Source organism: Anabrus simplex, chromosome 1 (assembly GCF_040414725.1).
Source record: "Anabrus simplex isolate iqAnaSimp1 chromosome 1, ASM4041472v1, whole genome shotgun sequence".
NCBI classification, from domain to species: Eukaryota; Metazoa; Arthropoda; class Insecta; order Orthoptera; family Tettigoniidae; genus Anabrus; species Anabrus simplex.
This window is the reverse complement of record NC_090265.1, coordinates 1,050,372,605-1,050,394,582: the sequence shown is the minus strand read 5'-3', so window position 1 is coordinate 1,050,394,582 and position 21,978 is coordinate 1,050,372,605. Positions and strand designations below refer to the sequence as shown.

Here is a 21,978-nt window from a genome sequence, read left to right as displayed (position 1 = left end):
CGTATTTCTTCTCAGTGAACCTTATCAAGACAGAGACCACCCAGGATGGTTCATGGATAATTGTGGCACAGCTGCAATTTGGATACCAGATTTGGGTAGATGCCCAGTATCAAACCAAGGATGCGGAGACGGTTTTGTTTGGGTCCGCACTGGTAGATATACTTTAGTGAGCTGTTACTTTATGCCAAATGAGTCAGTATTTGAATTTCAGGCTAAGCTGGACGGCCTAGAGGACGTATTACAAGGTTTTGACAACGGTTTAATCGTGGCTGGTGATTTCAATGCCCAAGCACTAGAATGGGGTATGCCACAGTATGACTCTAGAGGGCGCCGAACTATGGAGATGGCCGCTAGGCTGGGTTTGACGGTCACTAATATTGGAAATGTGCCAACTTTTCGACGACCGGGCTGTAGAGGAACCATACCGGACGTGACTTTTGTATCTGAGGACATCGTGTCGAGTATCAATGACTGGCGGGTGATTGAAGAATACACGGGAAGTGATCACCAGTACATTACTTTTTGTATTCTTCCTGAAACTTCACAGATTAATATTACATCGTATGAACCAACGCGGTGGAATATAGAAAGTATGGACAAAGAAAAATTTCTTGCTATCCTAAGAAATGAAATGGATAGTATAACAGAACAAATATGTAGTTATAAAAGGAAAGAAGCCGCTGAGAAATGTGTTGAGCTCACTATGGAGCTTATTCGGAAAGCATGTGATCTTTCCATGACTCGTAAAACATCACGAAACAAGAAGCGTTCAGCGTACTGGTGGACCAAAGATATTGCTGATCAGAGAAGACGTTGTCTGCAACTTAGACGGAAGGCACAGAGAGCACGAGTCAGCCAAGAAGACACCTCACTTATAGCTGAGTATAAGTCAGCGAAGAAAGAATTGAGAAATGCTATCAAAAAGAGTAAAGTCGACAAATGGTGGAAAATGGCTAAAGAAGTGGATGACGATCCATGGGGTTTAGGATACAAGATCGTTATGAAGAAACTTGGAAATTTCTCGAACCCGATCATGGACTCAAATGCAATGAAGGATATTGTGGATACTGTACCGGCTACGACCTGTACATAAGTATTTTTTGAGCATAAGTTACGTTTATTTACCACGCGTAATGTTCCGAGAGCGCCTGGTTTGTTTACCAGCAGCGAGGACCAGCTAGCGAGTGTATGACGACTGTGAGCTGTGACGTAGCCACATGGGCTAGCTAGACCGTCCGCTCGTCTCAACACGTGTTACCAGCCTTGACTGGTATTTTCTGGATTCCATGTCACTTGTTCTAGAGAGTTCGATGGAGAAAATTTTGAAATTTCTATAATAATAATGCTAGCGAGTCGAGCGATATGTCATCTTGTTTGGGATCACCTAAATTCCCAATGCTCGAGTTTCAAGCAAATCCATCGAGGGATTCGGGAGATATTCAATCAAACCGTATTATGATGTAGACGTCCCGAATCGAATAAAAGAAGGACCTACTGTAGCCTATTCACACAGTTTCAGCTGAGTAGTCAGCGGGGACACTCTTGCTGCTACTGTCATTGTGGAACTCTGTCATTCTACAAGTGTGGGAAGACGATTCTTCCAAGTACTATAAAGTGGACTCATAAGACTACGAGTGTTGTAGAAAATTTTCTAAGTCTTCGTAATTGAACTTAGAATATTTACAAGTGTTAATTAAATGGACTTGTATTATTTATGTGCCTTCGAGACTGAAACTTTTCTAAGTGTTTGGACTTGTATTATTTCCGTGTCTTCGAAGCTAGAATTTTTCTAAGTGTTCGTGAAATGGACTTGTATTATTTACATGGGTTCGAGACCAGAATTTTTCTAAGTGTTCATTGAATGGACTTGTATTATTTACGCGTCTTCGAAGCTGGAATTTTTCTAAGTGTTCACTGAATGGACTTGTATTATTTCCATGCGTTCGAGACCAGAACTTTTCTACGTGATCATTGAATGGACTTGTATTATTTACGAGTATTCGAGATTGGAATTTTTCTAAGTGTTCGTGAAGTGGACTTGTATTATTTACGTGGAATATTTGCGACTGTTGAGGAACTCATCCTTCTAATAGACAGTGATTGATTAACATTGCTAGTGATGAACTTTAACTTTCCAACGGCTTTAAATGAAGTTAGGATTTCACTTACATTTACTCAAAGACTTGTACATTTGCCAGTGTTGGTTTAAAAGACTTATAAATTTCGTCAGTGAATTTACTTATGTGGAAGAACTTGTGTTTCTGTCAGTGGTCACTCAAAGACTTTATGAATTTCACCAGTGATTAACTTGAAATATATTCAAACTTCCAAGTGAATGGACTTGTGTTTTTCATTCGAGTTTAGGCAAAGACTTGCACCTTCGCCAGTAATGAACTTTGAGTTTAACTATAATTTCACAAGAAGGGACTTGTATTTTATGTTGCCAAAAGTTATTCAGGGACAAGGATTTTCCTAGTGATGAACTCTAAAATTATTAATACCACTCATATCGTTTTAGGAGTGTTGGAAGTCTTGATGTACAATTATCAAGAACTCTGCTTATAAGTTGATCATCCAAGGTTTTCATGGACTCAGTGCTACTAGTGACCTTGGGAACATCAATCCTCTCAGTCTCATTGGGCTGAGGTTGTACATGCCTATCTACAACATCGCCTGGATCACCGGGGTTCAACCCGGCCCTCAGAGTTCGAGACATCTCTACTTGCCGTCAATCCAGACAGTCCAGCTGCCTCTGTCTGGAGTATCTGGAGTCCCTGGAATCCCTGAAGTCTTCTGGAACGTGCTTCAACCAGCTTGGCTTGGTGAGCTGGAGAACCCGAGCCATACTATTGGAATACGCGGAAGACAATCCATTTCTACTTAGACGTGATGTGCAAATTCATGACTTATTTGAATAAACTCTTGTGCAATCAGAATCAAAGTTTTTCTGTAGATAGGACCCTACCTCCTGTACCGAGCCCTAGCTACAATTAATCCAGTTTTTCGCCCTGAGAACTATATACATGCTACTTTAAAATTTAATCTGAGAGTCGGGCTCGTTTACTGGTACAATACATTATTCCCAGATCATCCTGAGAGGTCTGCTGATGATGATGATGATGATGAATTCATAGATGATGTGCCACTTTTTACACGAGAAGAATTGACGAGAGCGATTAGGTCCCTTAGAAATAAAAAGGCCCTAGGACCAGATAGTATTCCAGCAGAGATATTAAAGCTGATAGCAGATTTCTGTCCACAACTACTGCTGAAAATGTACAATAGCTGCCTGCTATCGGGGGTGTTCAGTATTCGCTGGAAAACAGCTCGGCTAGTTTTAATAAGCAAAGGAAAATCTGGGGGCTATAGGCCTTTATGTATGCTGGATACTGCTGGTAAAGGATTAGAGAAATTTCTGCAGCCAAGAATACTTTCAGCAGTTCAACTAGCTGGGGACCTCCCTGATCGTCAACATGGTTTTCGAGGAGGGCATTCAACAATCGATGCAGTATGGGAAGTGTTGAATACAGCTAAAAGGGCACAAATGGGTAATCATCACTCTTGTAAAGTGACACTGCTTGTGACCCTTGATGTTAAGAACGCTTTCAACACGATCAGTTGGAATGACATATTGGAAGCACTTCAAAATACTTTCAAACTACCGGAGTATCTCATGCGCATAATGAGAAATTATTTGAAAGATTGTAATCTAGTATATCACACAGAAGATGGGCAGAGAGTGAAACGGCTCACAGCTGGTGCAGCACAAGTGTCCATCCTTGGCCCAAATCTGTGGAACATAGTATATGATGGATTGTTGAGGTTAGAGATGCCGGAAGACACAATGCTAGTGGGCTATGCTGATGATATAGCTGTTTTGATAGTTGCTCGAAATTTGGAGCTGGCTCAGTTTAAGCTAAATCAAGTAATGCGACGGGTGAAAGATTGGATGGTGAATCACAGATTACAGCTTACAGATCATAAAACAGAGATTGTTCTCTTGACAAGAAAAAGGATCACAACCGTCATTCCAATGTATATTGGACAAACAGAAATCAAAACATCCAGAAGTATAAAGTATCTCGGAGTGACACTTGATACCAAACTTACTTTTTGGGATCATATCAAACGGGTGACAGAAAAGGCGGTGAAAAGAACGATTGCGCTGAGTAGATTAATGAGCAACGTTAAAGGTCCGAAGTCTAGCAAACGACGACTTCTGATGTCGATAGTTCACTCGACACTTCTATATGGTGCTGAAGTCTGGGCTGAATCTCTGAAGTTTGAAAAATACCGGCGAAGGATAGCTGCGGTACAGCGGAGATCAGCTTTGCGTATTGCAAGCACATATCGCACAGTATCCGAACCTGCGGTCCTTACGATAGCAGCGGTAGCACCAATTGATTTACTTGCCTTAGAGAGACAGGAAGTCTGGCGAACTAAAGGAGAGCTCGGAAAGAAGCACGCTAAGGAGCTAGCTTATAGGCAACGAATGGAGCGGTGGCAGCAAAGATGGGAGGAAGATCCTCGAGGAAAATGGACTAAGCGGCTGATACCACGCCTAGCTGATTGGGTTGCCCGAGTTCATGGCGAGGTTAACTTTTACATTACGCAACTATTGACGGGTCACGGATACTTCCGGAAATTTCTACATAGAGTAGGTAGAGCGAGCGACTCGGCGTGTATTTATTGCAATGATATAGACGATGTATTTCACACATTTTTCTTACGCTATCATTGGTCAACTCAGAGAAGATGTTTATATACTGAGCAAGGAGAGTTGACGCCAGAAACTATTGTGCAGGCGATGCTACGAAACCAAGAATCTTGGGATCAGATAGCAGTATATGTAGAAGGCATCCTGCTTCAGAAAAAGAGAGATATGAATGCTCATGAACGGCAGTAAGGAGAAATAAGGAAGAAGAAACCTAAGAAATTAGCACAACACCACCCTGAAGTAATGCGAGAGCGGTTCCGGGGCGGAGATATACGTCGTGGGAAAAGGGTGTGTGTGTGTGTCTAATGAAAGATTTCCCACACTTCCCTCGTAAAAATTATTATTATTATTATTATTATTATTATTATTATTATTATTATTATTATTATTATTATTATTATTATTATTATTATTATTATTATTATTATTATTATTATTATTGTGGATACACTATTCCCAGACCATCCAGAGAGGATTGACTGTGATGACGAGAAAGAACTGGATGATATACCCCTCTTTACTGTAGAAGAGCTGAATAGAGCTATTAGCTCTCTTAGAAACAAGAAGACTCCAGGACCAGATGGTATACCTGCAGAAGTGCTAAAGATAATAGCAGAACTATGCCCAGAACTGTTGCTGAATATGTACAATCATTGCCTGCAAACGGGTGTTTTTAGTCCCCGATGGAAAATGGCTCGTTTGGTTCTGATCAGCAAAGGAAAACTTGGTGGTTATAGACCTTTATGTATGCTGGACATAGCTGGAAAAGGCCTGGAGAAACTTCTGCAGCCCAGAATCCTCTCAGCAGTTCAACTAGCAGGGGATCTATCTGTTTGCCAACATGGATTTCGGAGAGGACACTCGACGCTAGATGCAGTGTGGGGGGTGGTCAATACAGCAGAAAGGGCACAAACGGGCAACCATCATTCCCGTAAATTGACACTTCTTGTGACCCTGGATGTGAAGAATGCCTTCAATTCGGCAAGATAGAGCGACATGTTGGTAGCTCTTGAAGAAACTTTCAAGCTACCACAATATCTTATGCGGATAATGAGAGATTACTTCAAAGATCGCACTCTGTTGTATGATATGGAAGATGGAGAAAAGACAAAGCGTCTGACGGCTGGTGCAGCGCAGGGATCGATCCTTGGTCCAGATCTTTGGAACATAATGTATGATGGCTTGTTACGTGTGGAGATGCAAGAGGACACGAAGCTTGTGGGCTACGCTGATGATGTGGCCGCCTTGATAGTAGCTTGTAATGTTGAAATGGCTCAAATTAAACTGAACCAGGTGATGCGGTGCATAAAAGAATGGATGATGAGCCACAGTCTAACATTAGCCGAACACAAAATGGAGATAGTTCTTCTGACGAGGAAAAGGATCGAAACTCTTGTACCAATGACTGTTGGAGAGTTAGTGATAGAAACATCTGCGAGCACAAAATATCTAGGAGTGACACTTGATTCCAAGCTCACATTCTGGACTCATATTCAGAGAGTGACAGACAAGGCAGTAAAATACATGACTGCACTTAGCAGACTAATGGGAAATATTAAAGGTCCGAAATCCAGTAAACGACGTCTTCTCATGTCGACGGTTCAGTCAGTGCTTCTATATGGTTCTGAAATCTGGGCTGAATCCTTGAGATTTGCTTGGTATCGAAGAAGGATAGCTGCCGTACAACGGAGAGCGGCTTTACGTATTGCATGTGCATACCGCACTGTTTCCGAACCGGCAATCCTCACGGTGGCAGCAATAGCCCCAATAGATCTACTCGCATTGGAGCGGCATGAAATCTGGCGTACCAAAGGAGAGCTGGGAAAGAAATGTGCAAAGAAGCGCGCCTTCAGTCAACTGATGAGGCGATGGCAACTCAGATGGGAAAGTGACCCTCGAGGCAAATGGACCAAGCGACTGATACCATGCTTGGATATCTGGGTTGAAAGGGCCCATGGTGAAGTAAATTACTACCTCACGCAGCTTCTAACAGGACATGGATATTTCCGGAAATTCCTGCATAAAGTGGGCAGAGCGAGTGACGCAGCATGCATATACTGTGATGATATTGACGACGTATATCACACCTTTTTTGTATGCGGCCATTGGACAATTCAGAGAAGATGTGTGGAAAATGAACTAGGAGAACTGACAACAGATAATGTTATTTCGGTGATGCTGCGAAACCAGGAATCCTGGGATCGCGTGGCAGTACATGTGGAGGACATCCTTCATCAGAAGAAGAAGGATTTGGAAGCATACGAACGTTCGTAAAGGAGAAATGAAGAAAGAAGACGTCTGAAAGACAAAGCACGATATCACCCTGAAGTAATGCGAGAACGGTTCCGGGGTGATGATTCACATCGTGGGAAAAGGGTGTGTGGTTTTTAGTGGGTAAGAATCCCACACACTTGTGGAGTGCGGACCCTTCACAAGTGTCTTTTTGAAGATTTTCCACAATCCCTCGCAAAAAAAAATTATTATTATTATTATTATTATTATTATTATTATTATTATTATTATTTAATGGAATTAATGTTTGATATTTTACCTTGGAGGCATTCTGCTGTATTACTTTATTCATCATATTAAAATAATAATAATTGCAATTTTGTCTTATCAAGTTTAAGGAAGGGGGCATGAAATTGTTTGGGACCAGGGGCATTACAGTAGTTAAATTCGGCCCTGTTGCAGGTGATCTCAATTTACCAAATGTCAACTGGGGATTGATTGATTGATTGATTGATTGATTGATTGATTGATTGATTGATTGATTGATTGATTGATTGATTGATTGATTGATTGATTGATTGATTGATTGATTGATTGATTGATTGATTGATTGATTGATTGATATTTCTTTAACTTCTGATACAAGGGTGTTTCTGAATAGCAGCCATTCTTCTTCCACACCTCCTTTATCATTTTTTGGTATTGTGGTGGATGTTTTCCTTTGGTATTATTCTTATTTTCTTTCAACAACCATGCCCTTATCTTGGGCACTTTCTTGTTCTTGTGCTTGATACTCCATACCTGGATATCCTTGGGGTGTACCACTAGTATCTAGTGGTTGCTATCTAGACATTCGCTTGGAATAATCTGAATATCTGTAATGAACTGGCTTATCTCTTTGTTGGATATTATGTAGTCAATCACCATTTTGAATTTCCCATCCCAACTGTCGTGTTAATTTTGTAGCTGTCTCTTTTCTCGTGTCATGTGCTTCATATGTTCATATTTTTGCACAGAGAAGTCTATCAGGTTTTCGCCCCTCAGAATTTCTATTGCCATATCCATGGGGTCCAATGATATTAACCTCACAATCTCTGTCCCTCCGTCCCTACTTGAGCATTCAGGTCACCCACAATAGTTGTGATTTTCTCTGATATCAGTCCTCTAAGTCTATGAGAAACTGTCCTTTCTCTTCAGTAACATAAGTTACTTGCAGTGCATATACTTGAAAGAAGGTGCGGTATGTCTGTTCAACATGTATTCTTATCTTGATGATTCTGTCACTCATGTAGCTAACATTTGTCAGTGTATTTATATTATTGTGGAGAATGAGAGAACTCCATTCCTCCCTTCCTGGATGTTCCCACTCCAGCACGAAACATAACCTCTGCAGAGAATTTATTTCCCTGATCGTTTCCATTTGGTCTCACCGAACCCTAATATGTTCACCTCAGTAGTGTATCAGTAAGCGTTATTAGCTGCCATCCATGGGGGCCCAGGTTCGATTCCTGGTACTGCCAGCAATTTAAGAATGGCAGGAAAGTTGGTATATGGTTAATATGGTGCAAGCAGCTCACACCCATCGATAAAATCCACAATTTCTTCACATTAGCTGATCAGGTTGAGAATGTTGAGTTTTCCAATTCTTATTTGTTCTCTTGGGTGGTTTGCCTGTTTGTTGGGTGTTTCTTTCTCTTCCTGTATCTCTGATAAACTTTGGGTTGTTGGCCATCATTATTTCAGGAGTTACATGATATGTCATGTTCTGTATTTGAACCATATTTCACCGCATAATCGTCACACTTTTTATACCAACATTTTTGAAAAAATAGTAGGGTGTGACCATTACATGAATAATATTTTAATACCATTACTGTATTACTGAAAAAAATGTATAACTAAATCGTATTTTATACAAGTTTGAGGTCCATGTAATAATTGCGTATATTCATCAATATAATTGTAATAGTCCAAATCAACATTCATCATTTATTCGCAACAATTCGGCGGATGTTTCTCCAACCTGAAAATAAAAATGAACTTATTAATTGTCATTAATTGGAGCATTAAAGTTAAAATATTACATTAGCAAATTTTATTGGATTATTGTGAAATACGGATTTTCTGGTAAACAATTTACTCAAAATCTTCTGTGTCGCTATCCCTGGTTTCAGTATCTGATGTGCCATCCTCGCTACTGCTAATATCAGTATGAGATTCTTTGCTACTCTGCCACACTGCGTGATCTTCAAATCCGTCTAGTCATTCAAAATCCTAGTCTTTTTGAAACTCTTGGAGATTGGTTCAGGTGGTATAAGGTCCCACATCTTTATTGCCCATGAGCATAAGTTGAATGATTGGCACTTAATATTTCCAGCAGGCAACAGTTGCTGATCGCTGCTCATCATCCACTCCTAAAATTAATGTAAGCGGCCTTTAAAAGGTTTTTTTAATGTCCGGTGGCTGCAAAGTAGATGTTAGGCCACCGGGAATGACTGCCTGTTGTGTCTTATTTTCACTGAGAAGTTGCTTCATTTTGTTCATGAGGTGACCTTGGAATCTATCTAAAATAAGCAGAGCCGGCTGTTTCGGTAGTGCAATGGGTCTTCTATCCCTATCTATTTTCCTCTTGAAAATTATGTAAGGCATTAACTTTATTCCATCAACTGTGCATCGTAATTTCTCATTACTGCTGATTTTCATAAAATAGGCTATACATCCCGTGATCATTTTAGTGCAATAATGCTGTTGCAAGGCACGTCGAAAAAGCTTGGAACCTGATCAGCATTACCGATTTGACAAAGTGTGAAATTTCCTGGCGCAAACGTAAGACAAATCTTTGAAAATTTACAATCTTGCCCGTGTAATCAACAACCTTTGACATAGTGTTATTCTCCTTCGCACCAACAGATTATGTCATCACATGAACCTCATAACCCACCCACGACTTGCCTTAAACTGAGTTATGGGAATTTTGTGTTCACGCGGTATTTCCCGTGTAACATTTGTAACATTTCATATGATACACTGCAGCCATTGTTACTTATTTCATTGATATACACAAACATTTCTTTGTCAATTTTTGGACACTTCCCTGTGTCTGGACACCTGAACACGCATCTAGAATTGTTTATGATTTTTAACTTGTCTTTTCATTCTGCCAGTCACATATACCACATTTCCACTCACTGAAACTTTTCTTTCCACAGCTCTGTTACTGTGCTGTTCAAAGAAGACAATTACCTTTAGACTGAAGGCTGCAGAATAGTTTATATAATAATCCATCATTACAAATATATGCTTCATATGTTAATGTGTTGCTATGTAAACTATTATCCATAACCGTTCAATATTATTATATTCAAAAACAAAATATTTCTACAAACACTGCAAAAACAAAATAAAATTTAAAATCCTCACGCACACATGTCTACAGTAATCAAGTTGCTTACAAACACACATATGAACCTGTTCATTTCAGAGCAGTAATTACTTCCGTGAGAGTACCTAATAAACACAAAACGGGAAAAACCTACATACCCCCACAAGGTGGAGAGGTCTTGTACAGGTGAACTACAAGGGTTGCAAGCAGGGGTGTACCTACACATGAATTGCCAAGTACCAGAATGTTCGATTGTATATTATAGCTGACCACAAGAACATGATAATGTTCTGATAAAAGAATGCAATCATTCTGATGTTTACCATTTCTAAGAGCAAATATTTACTTTATTTTTCATTAATTAAATTCTCAATGACTCATTTTGTCACCGTTTGCCTCTATGTTCCAATATAATTGCGTCCCTCGTTGCAAGGCACTGAAAGTCGTACAAGAAAACTTCACAAAAAGTTAACACAAGTTGTCTATTATCAGCAACATTGCCACCGTATACAGACTTATGTATTTAAATTATTGTAACTTATTCACAAAGATGCACACACGAGTTGCTGTCAATTGTGTACACTGTTTTATTCACTAATTATATACATATTAATAATTGCACATCAAATGAACCACCATCTTGAACTCAGTCGACTGTCACATTAGGATATCAATCAATCAATCAATCAATCAATCAATCAATCAATCAATCAATCAATGCTGATCTGCATTTAGGGCAGTCACAAAGGTGGCAGATTCCCTATCTGTTGTTCTCCTAGTCTTTTCTTAAATGATTGCAAAGAAATTGGAGTATTCCAATCACTAACTCTCCTTCCTATAAACAAATATTTACCCCAATTTGTCCTCTTGAATTCCAATATTATCTTCATATTGTGATCATTCCTACATTTAAAGACACCACTCAAGCTTATTCATCTACTGATGTCCTCCCACACCATCTCTCCACTGACAGCTTGGAACATACCACATACATACCACTTAGTCGAGCAGCTCATCTCCTTTCTCCCAAGTCTTCCCAGCCCAAACTTTGCAACATTTTTGTAAGGCTACTCTTTTGTCAGAAATCGCCCAAAACAAATCGAGTTGCTTTTCTTTGGATTTTTTCCAGTTCTTGAATCAAGTAATCCTGGTTAGGGTCCCATACATTGGAACCAAACTCCAGTTGGAGTCTTACCAGAGACTTATACACGCTCTCCTTTACATCCTTACTACAACCCCTAAATACCCTCATAACCATGTGCAGAGATCTGTACCCTTTATTTACAATAATATTTATGTGATTACCCCAATGAAGATCTTTCCTTATAAGTATTAACACCTAGGTACTTACAATGATCCCCAAAAGGAACTTTCACCCCATCAACACAATAATTAAAACTGAGAGGACTTTTCCTATTTGAGAAACTCACAAATTGACTTTTAACCACGTTTATTATCATACTATTGCCCACTATCCATCTCACAACATTATCAAGGTCATTTTGCAGTTGCTCCCAAATCTTGTAACTTATTTATTACTCTGTACAGAACAACATCAACTGCAAAAAGCCTTATCTGTGATTCCACTTCTTTACACATATCATTGATATATATAAGAAAAAGGTCCAATAATACTGCCTTGAGGAATTCCCCTCTTAATTATTACAGGGACAGATAAAGCTTTGCCCACTCCAATTCTCTGAGTTCTATTTTCTACAAACATAGCCTCCCATTCAGTCACTCTTTTGTCAAGGCCATTTGCACTTATTTTTGCCACTAGTCTCCCACAATCTACGCTATCAAATGCCTTAGACAGGTCAATCATGATAGAGTCCAATTGACCTTCTGAATCCAGGATATCTGCTATGTCTTGCTGGAATCCTACAAGTTGGGCTTCAGTGAAATAACCTTTCCTAAACCCAAACTGCCTTCTTTCAAACCAGTTATTAATTTAGCAAACATGTCTTATATAATCAGAAAGAATGCTTTCCCAAAGTATACATGCAGTGCATGTCAAACTGACTGGCCTGTAATTTTCAGCTTTATGTCTATCACCCTTTCCTTTATATACAGGGGCTACTATAGCAACTCACCATTCATTTCGTAAAGTTCATTCACGCAAACAATAATCAAACAAGTACTTCAGATATGGTACTATATTCCAACCCATTGTCTTTAGTATATCCCCCGAAATCTTATCAATTCCAGCTGCTTTTCTCGTTTTCAACTTTTGTATCTCACTGTAAATGTCATTGCTGTCATAGGTCAATTTCAATACTTCTTTATTATTAGTCACCTCCTCTATTTGGGTATTATCCTTGTAGCCAACAATCTTGACATACTGCTGACTGAATACTTCTGCCTTTTGTAGATCCTCATATACACACTCACCTTGTTCATTAATGATTCCTGGAATGTCTTTCTTGGAACCTGTTTCTGCCTTAAAGTACCTATACATACTCTTCCATTTTTAACTAAAATTTGTATGGCCACAAATTATGCTGGGCATCATGTTATCCTTAGCTGACTTCTTTGCTAGATTAAATTTCCTAGTACGTTCCTTCAATTTTTCCTCACTTCCACAGCCATTTCTAACTCTATTTGTTTCCAAGCTGCACCTCCTTCTTAGTCTCTTTACTTCCCTGTTATAATATAGTGGATCTTTACCATTCCTTACCACCTTTAAAGGTACAAACCTGTTTTTGCACTCCTCAACAATTTCTTTAAACCCATCCCAGAGTCTGTTTACATTTTTATTTACCGTTTTCCACCGATCATAGTTACTTATTAAAAACTCCCTCATGCCTGTTTCATCAAACATGTGGTACTGCCTAATAGTCCGAATTTTAACATCTTCCTTTCTTTCACATTTATTTTTAAATACCACAAAAACAGCTTCGTGATCACTAATACCATCCAATACTGCGGTTTCTCTATAGAGCTCATCTGGTTTTACCAGCACCACATCCAGAATATTCTTGCCTCTAGTTGGTTCCAGCACTTTCTGAATCAGGTGCCCTCCCCATATTAACTTATTTGCCATTTGTCGGTCATTTTTCCTGTCGTTCGCATTACCTTCCCAATTGATATTTGGTAAATTGAGATCACCCACTACAGTCACGTTCCTTTCCTTATCGTTAGCCACATAGCTGATAATCTTATCAAATAATTCTCAATCAGCATCTGTGCTACCCTTTCCTGGTCTATAAACTCCAAAGACATCAAGTTGCCTATTATCTTTAGAGATGAGCCTTAACCCTCGAATTTCATGTTTGTCATCTTTAACTTTTTTGTAGCTTACAAATTCTTCTTTCATCAGAATGAATACTCCCCCTCCTACCATTCCTATCCTATCTCTATGATACACCCTCCAGTTCCGTGAGAAAATGTCTGCATCCATTACATCATTTCTCAGCCATGATTCAACTCCTATTACAATATCTGGTAAGTATATATCTATTAAATTAATTCTGTTCCTTTCTTTACAATACTTCTACAGTTGAGCACTAACATTTTTATGTCATCCCTATTTGATTTCCAGTTCCCTGTTCCCTTAACACCACTCCCTAGGCCACCCTGTTTCTCTTAATCTATCTCCCTATAACACTTCTAAACAAATTTCCTAACTTATATGTACCACTGCGGTTTAAGTGAAGGCCATCTGAGTGCAGATCCCTATCTCCTACCCACTCATTAGGATGTAGAAATCTCACTCCCAGTTTCCCACATACCCACTCCATAGTCTCATTTAAATCCCCAATCACCTTCCAGTCAGTATCCCTCCTACACAGTATTCCACTGATAACAATCTCCGCTTCCTTAAAATTCATCTGTGCTGCATTTACCAGGTCCCACACATCCCCAACTATGTTGGTACTTATACCTGCTTGTCTTACATTGTTAGTACCAATGTGAAGCACTACCACCTTCTCCTTTCCCTCCGTCTTCTCTTCTACTTTCCTCAACATCTGCCTTAACTTAATTCCTGGATAACACTCTACCCTGGTACCCTTTCCTCCACACACTTTCCTGACATGTCTAACAATGGAATCCCCCATGACCAGAGCCTCAACCCTACCCACCTCCTTTGATCCCCTCCCCTCCTGGTCAGTCCTATCTTTCCTGACAGCTGCAGAAGCTAGTTCCTCCTCCCTTTTCTCCATCCCATGATCCTGTTCCACCTGTCTTTTCCTATCCACTACTACACATTTCCCTTTACTACCTATTCCCTTTCTCCTACTTCCACACTTCTTGGCAACAGTTCCCTGTTTCTCATCTTCCCTCGGTTGTTCTGCCTGCTGTGACTCATACCGATTTTTCACCGACACGTGTCCTGAATTCTGATCGTGAATGGAGCCCCTAGCCTGCAATCTCCTTCCCTTTAAAACACTAGACCACCTGTCTTCTACAATTCCCCCCTTTATTATACCTATTGTATCCTGTACCTTGTTTGAGGGAGGCCTACTTTCCTTCCTGTCCTCTGAGGGAATCCTAATTATCTCCCTCAAGCTCTCCAACCCCTCCCTCATACTCCTTAATGCCTGGCCACATCCACAGTTCCTACACTCACACTCCTTAGCCATTCTTTACTGAATAATGAAAAGAAAAGGAAAAATAAGATAACTTATTCTGTGCAAAATAAAGATGAAAGGAAAGTAATATTGTCAACCAACTACAGAACACTTGACAAGATCACATGAGTTCACATACTTAACTCGACTAATGAATCTCACTAACAATTCAGCTCAATAACCCAAAACTGTCCTTTATATACCTTGCCTGGCCAGGCTTCCAGAAAAGTATGACACCGCATGCTTTCTCGTATCTTCTCGAGTCTCCAATAACCTACATACAAATGATTAGAACATTCTGTAAAACTCTAGTCACATCACGACAAAGGTGCGTTGTTCTAGACTCTTACCCTGTGTTGCACAACATTACATCAGATTTATACATCATATTTAGAGGTAATAGGAAATTATATACTATTATTTATGTGTCCTTACATTAAATAAAGTCGTACCAGTATTAATAAACATACCATACAGCAGAAGTATCGTGACATAAACTCACATGTTCTGTTACACAAGACAGATTATACAACACACCAATAATAAATGATACAAACACAATTTATACCAAATAAAGTCCATACTGACAACCTGTCATACATAGATAATAATAATAATAATAATAATAATAATAATAATAATAATAATAATAATAATAATAATAATAATAATAATAATAATAATAATAATAATAATAATAATAATAATAATAATAATACCTACTAATCAAGCTTGATATTTTCACTGTGTACCCACGGGTTTAGAGAATTGTTTCCAAGTTATACTAGTCCATTACACACTTTCATCAAAATGAAAACTAATATGTCACTGGTGAACAAACTGTACACTGCCTCGCGACTGCGTTGTGCCAGTCCCAACGCTTCAAGATTACATTATTTTGGGATCACGTTGCTGAACTATCAATGAAGAAGTTATGGAAAAAATATGGTATGTTGTTTGGGACTGTCCTACTGAAGTTTCTGAAGTTGTTAACACGTCTGAATTCCTTGAAATGTTTGCAAATTTTACTGGTTTTTCGGATGTAGATGATAGTGACATAAAAGCCTTGTTGGAGAATGGCAGTGATGCTGGTTATGGCATGATTAGTATTATTATTGACAAATACATCATTGCAAATGGGAAATATCCTGGTGGCAATGATCACTTACAGTAATGTGATAATAAAAGGAAGTTAAAACATAATTAACCAACAACAAGAGTACAACAAGCAATTCCTTGGAAAGTAAATATTAAAAGAAATACTACTATGTTGCCATTAATGCTTTCACGGCCCGTAATTATAGACATGATATTGTATAGTCTTTTGGGCTTGCACCGTGTCAAGAAAATAAGGTGAAATTCTTAACGTTTTGCAGAAAACTGTGCTTTGCATCCTCAGAAGAATTCTCGACTGTCCACAAGAAAGGCTTCTTAAACAATGACACTTTTGAATTTGGAAAGTTATAATAGAATTAGAAGTGGAAATGGTACGTTAATTCACCACCAGATGGCCGCCAGGATGTGGCACAATGCTAGCATTCGAAGCGGAAGCTGACCTTACCATCACAATCAGACTAAGCGGTTCACATAATGTGTTTGCGTAACATATGCCAGGTGTAAGACATAGACATAAGCCTGGAATGAAACATCTGGTGACAAGGAACGTACAAATTTGAGAAAACACCGAGACGAAATAACAATAGTGAAGGGGCAGGGAAGGGAACTACCTACGTAAATTCTTAATGGTTGGCAACCAGGTATTACTTACGCTATAAGAATTTACGTAGGTAGTTCCCTTCCCTGCCCCTTCACTATTGTTATTTCGTCTCAGTGTTTTTCCAAATTCATACATTCCTCGTCGCCAGATGTTTCATTCCAGGCTTATGTCTATGTATTGCACCTGACATATGTTACGCAAATACGTTATGTGAACCGCTTAGTCTGATTGTGATGGTTCGGTCAGCTTCCGCTTCGAACGCTAGCGTTGTGCCACATCCTGGTGGCCATCTGGTGGTGAATGAACGTACTATTTCCATTTCCACTTCTATTATAACGTTCCAAATTCAAAAGTATCATTGTTTAAGAAGCCTTTCTCGTGGACAGTCGAGAATTCTTCTGAGGACACAGAGCACAGTTTTCTGCAAAACGTTAAGAATTTCACCTTGTTTTCTTGACACAGCACAATCCCAAAAGCCTATACAATATCATGTCTAGAAATACTACTAGTTTAACATTCTAAATCCAGCATCATCATATACAAATTCACACATAACTTAAGTATTTCCAGTGCTTAACACTATGGCTTACTATTCCATAGTTTGAGGTTAGTACTAGCTGTTACTACTTACAACAATGATGACCAATGATGAACTTATTGCCACCTGTGATACAGAAGACAGTGATGGTGAATTGGAAAATTAAAGTGACATTTTTTAGGGGAAGAAGTAATGTCTCATGTAGAGGCAACAGCACAACTGGTGAAAACTAATTGTTTATCTAAAACATCAAATGGAAACAACTCCAGCCAAACTGATGTTTGCGAAATGTCTATGCAATCGTGCTGCTGTCAAATGCCACACAAATTTGAAACAAAAAAAACTTACACACTATTTCAATAAACAGAAGTGAGTAAAGTACATACTGTATCAAGTTTATATGCCACCGAGCTCGATAGCTGCAGTCGCTTAAGTGCGGCCAGTATCCAGTATTCGGGAGATAGTAGGTTTGAACCCCACTGTCGGCAGCCCTTAAGATGGTTTTCCGTGGCTTCCCATTTTCACACCAGGCAAATGCTGGGCTGTACCTTAACTAAGGCCACGGCCGCTTCCTTCCCAGTCCTAGACCTTTCCTGACCCTTCATCGCCATAAGACATATCTGTGTCAATGCGACGCAAAGCCAATAACAAAAAAAAAGTTTATATGCCAAAAAATGTTTTTTAAAATTCCTGTTAGTGTCAAAATAAATGTTTTTATAGATTACCAGCTTGTATTAATTTATTAATTTGTTTCCCAATTATGCAGATTTTTGATATTCCAGATTACCTCTGGTCCCACGTCCCGATAACCAAGGTTCTCGTGTACTTAAACTACTTCAGTCTGGCTACTGTCGTATTTGAATTGTTTGAATGTCATGGGTGCAAATGGTTGTTTTTGGCTTCTGTATAGTTTTTCACTTTCCTTTGATATGATGGCCTTCTTGAACAAGTATGGCCACCATTCATTGAAATTTATTTCCTCATCAAATTCTGACATGAACTTCTACATTTGTCCTATTACAGTATTGGATATAATCTCTATATAGTCTCTAGGGTATATAATCTGTCAACAGGTTTAATGTTCTTCTAGAATACACAAAAATTTGTTACAAGGTAAATGTCCATGCTCAGGAAACCTGTGAGTGATCAACTGAAACTGCTGATACTGGTCAAACCCATACAGATTCTGACCATGGTATGGTCAGGCCAGGGCACCCATCCAAAAATAAGTAAAGATTTCTCACACATTGTGGAACATAACGCATTACTTAATGGTTTGAATTGCCCTCATGATAAGGATAGGCTACAGTGTGACTAGTTTTCAGATCATGTACATTAAATAAATTATAAATATAAAAGTAGTTTTATTTACACTGTGTGTATTTACATTACTGGGACTAGTTTCAATCCTACTATGAAACTATGTACTGAATAGGTGGAAAACTTTTATGTTTATAATTTATATGTAATCTCAGTTCAATATGGACCAACAACATAAAATTTATAATCCTCGATGATTAAATAAATTAACCCACAACTGATGCACGTAAAATATTCCGTGCATTTGAATACTGGGCCAAGGAAGATTTTGCATAAAATCAAATGCTATGGCAAATGTGTTCTCATTATTTTGACATTAACTTTTCATTTTTTGTAAACATCTATAAAATTTATTGCTCCTATTGCCAATATTAGGTAAGGAATATGGCACTGAAAGGCACAAAGTCAATAACTCAATACTTTCTTCCTCCGATCACACTACATGTAGCAGTGGTTTCTTTACAAGAAATGAATTTAATTTCAGTGGTTTCTAGCATAAGAGAAGGCTGATTTCTGTTATACCATTCGAAGGCCCTTGGCTCAATACTTCAGAATACTGTATGTATAAAAATGTGTTATTTTGACTTAATGATTTTTAGCTCCAGCCAATTCAATTGCAAAGATGATTATATGCTGGAAGTCATCAGAAAAGAAACCTAAGAGATGACCTTAGCAATGATGGACCGATACACTAGTCAGCAACACAATGAGGGCATCATGGCCCACAACTAAAAGGTGACAGCATAGCCAAATAGACTTGGTAGGACAAACAACAATGAATGCAATGAATGGGTTGAGTATTTTGTTTGAGTGAAGCAACATACCTTGGCAGCCATGCGTTTGTTCAGTTCATTGATTTGGACCCTCAAGTCAGAATCTTCCTCTTTCACCTTGGACCAGCGCCTCTTCCTGTCTATACTGCTTTCCCTCATGCGCTCCTTGCTGGCTTCACTGCTTGGTCTCTTCTTACTGTCTCTGCTAACAGATGATTTTACTGAGGGTTCTCCGTGCTCTGAAACATAATCACAAGCAACTTTCTGTACATTTAAATGTGTCAAATTGTGTGGATAATAAGAGAGGATTAAACAATCTCTAACTAGACTTTAAAGTCCACCTAGGTATCAAACACTACATGATAAGATACAGCAGATATAGCAGATGCCCTGAATTCAGGTCAAATGGACTGTATCACGTTTGACCTATCTAAGCTATTTGATAGGGTAGATTATGGGAGACTACTGGCAAAACTGAGTGCAATTGGACTAGAAAAAAGAGTGACTGAATGGGAGGCTATGTTTCTAGAAAATAGAACTCAGAGAATTCTAGTGGGCAAAGCTGTATCTGTCCCTGTAATAATTAAGAGGGGAATTCCTCAAGGCATTATTATTGGACCTTTTTCTTATATATATCAATGATATGTGTAAAGAAGTGGAATCACAGGTAAGGCTTTTTGCAGATGATGTTGTTCTGTATAGAGTAATAAATAAGTTACAAGATTGGGAGCAACTGCAAAATGACCTTGATAATGTTGTGAGATGGATAGTGGGCAATAGTATGATAATAAACGTGGTTAAAAGTCAATTTGCGAGTTTCTCACATAGAAAAAGTCCTCTCAGTTTTAATTACTGTGTTGATGGGGTGAAAGTTCCTTTTGGGGATCATTGTAAGTACCTAGGTGTTAATACATATAAGGAAAGATCTTCATTGGGGTAATCACATAAATATTATTGTAAATAAAGGGTGCAGATCTCTGCACATGGTTATGAGGGTATTTAGGTGTTGTAATAAGGATGTAAAGGAGAGGGCGTATAAGTCTCTGGTAAGATTCCAACTGGAGTTTGGTTCCAATGTATGGGACCCTAACCAGGATTACTTGATTCAAGAACTGGAAAAAATCCAAAGAAAAGCAGCTCGATTTGTTCTGGGCGATTTCTGACAAAAGAGTAGCCTTACAAAAATATTGCAAAGTTTGGGCTGGGAAGACTTGAGAGAAAGGAGACGAGCTGCTCGACCAAGTGGTACATTTCAAGTTGTCAGTGGAGAGATGGCGTGGAATGACATCAGTAGACATTTGAGTGGTGTCTTTAACCCTTTGACCGCCAGCCCCATACGCGGTGTCCATGCCCAATACCGCCGAGGCCTAATGAGCACTTTTTACCTTGCAGTAAATTATTTGTAATAATTTCTGTTCAGTTTATGTAAATTGGATGGGCAATTTTTTTATTTGTTTTGAAGGTAATGTTTTGGGCATTTTATTGATGTAAATTTATGCACCTTTATTTTATAAGTTTTTAATTTACAAAGTAATAATTCAAATAAATATTTTTCTTCTTTGAAAAAAAATATTTCATGATCAAAAAACATTAAGAAAAAAATATTTTTACTACCAAAAACTGCATTATTTTAGAGAGGTGGTGTTTCCTATGTCTCAAATAAAAAAACAGAGCTTTATGTACAATATTACAGTTACAATATGTTTTTATTTTTATTATTATTCCATTAACATGGAATTTTCTAATCTCACATTATATGCAAATGCTGCAGTTCCTGATTCGTTTTAAGTAAAAAAAAAAAAAAAAAAAAAAAAAAAAAAAAAAAAAAAAAAAAAAAAGACAAACTTAACCCCCAAAAATTCCCTTTTTGCCTTAAATGTATATTACAAGGAACTACTTACTAATATTTACACATTTTAGGACATGTTGTAGCAAATGTGCTTAGGGAGGCACAAAGGGTATACACCCTTCTTACACTGTTTACAAATGTATCTGCTCTTTTTCCATTTACTACCTTGCCTAGTAGTACGAAAACACCAAGGAACTTGCAAGATACTTCGAGTCACTATTCAAGTTTTGTATGCCCATGTCATACCAGCTCACCGCCATGCTATTCAGGAAGTTGTGAACCTCATCTTCCACCTCGTCGTCGGTGTTGAATTGCTTTCCAGCCAAATGTTCTTTCAACTTAGGGAACAAGTGATAGTCACTGGGTGCCAAGTCAGGACTATAGGGTGGGTGGGTGATGATGTTCCACTGAAACTGCTGCAGGAGAACAACGGTTTGCTGGGCGAAGTGTGGGCGAGCATTGTCATGGAGAATGTTTACGCCCTTGCTCAACATTCCTCTTCTCCAGTTCTGAATTGTCCATCTGAGTTTTTTCAGGGTCTAACAGTACCTGTCAGTGTTAATTCTGGACCCAGTGAGCATAAAGTCAACCAACAATACCCCTTTTCGATCCCAAAACACAGCTGTCATCACTTTACCAGCAGAATGTGTTTGCTTGAATTTCTGTTGCTTTGGTGAAGAGAGATGCCGCCACTGGCGTGATTGTAGCTTGTTCTTAGGTGTAAAGTGGATCACCCAGGTTTCGTCACCCATGACAATTGAGTCCAAAATGTTGTCCTGTTCGGCTCCAAAGCGTTGAAGAAATGCACAGGAAGAATCAACTCGTTGCCACATGTGGCCTTCAGTCAGCATGCGTGGCATCCATCTTGTGCACACCTTC

At 38.8% G+C, this 21,978-nt stretch overlaps 1 protein-coding gene across 1 annotated transcript in view; it reads right to left on the bottom strand.

Moving 5' to 3' along the window:
• The window catches only part of LOC136857945 (uncharacterized), a 227,703-nt gene that overhangs the window by 66,437 nt on the left and 139,288 nt on the right, over positions 1-21,978 (bottom strand). Inside the window, exon 2 of the mRNA XM_068228317.1 lies at positions 19,302-19,489. Coding sequence (XP_068084418.1) covers positions 19,302-19,489 — 188 coding nt within the window. The remainder of the gene's footprint in view (positions 1-19,301; positions 19,490-21,978) is intronic.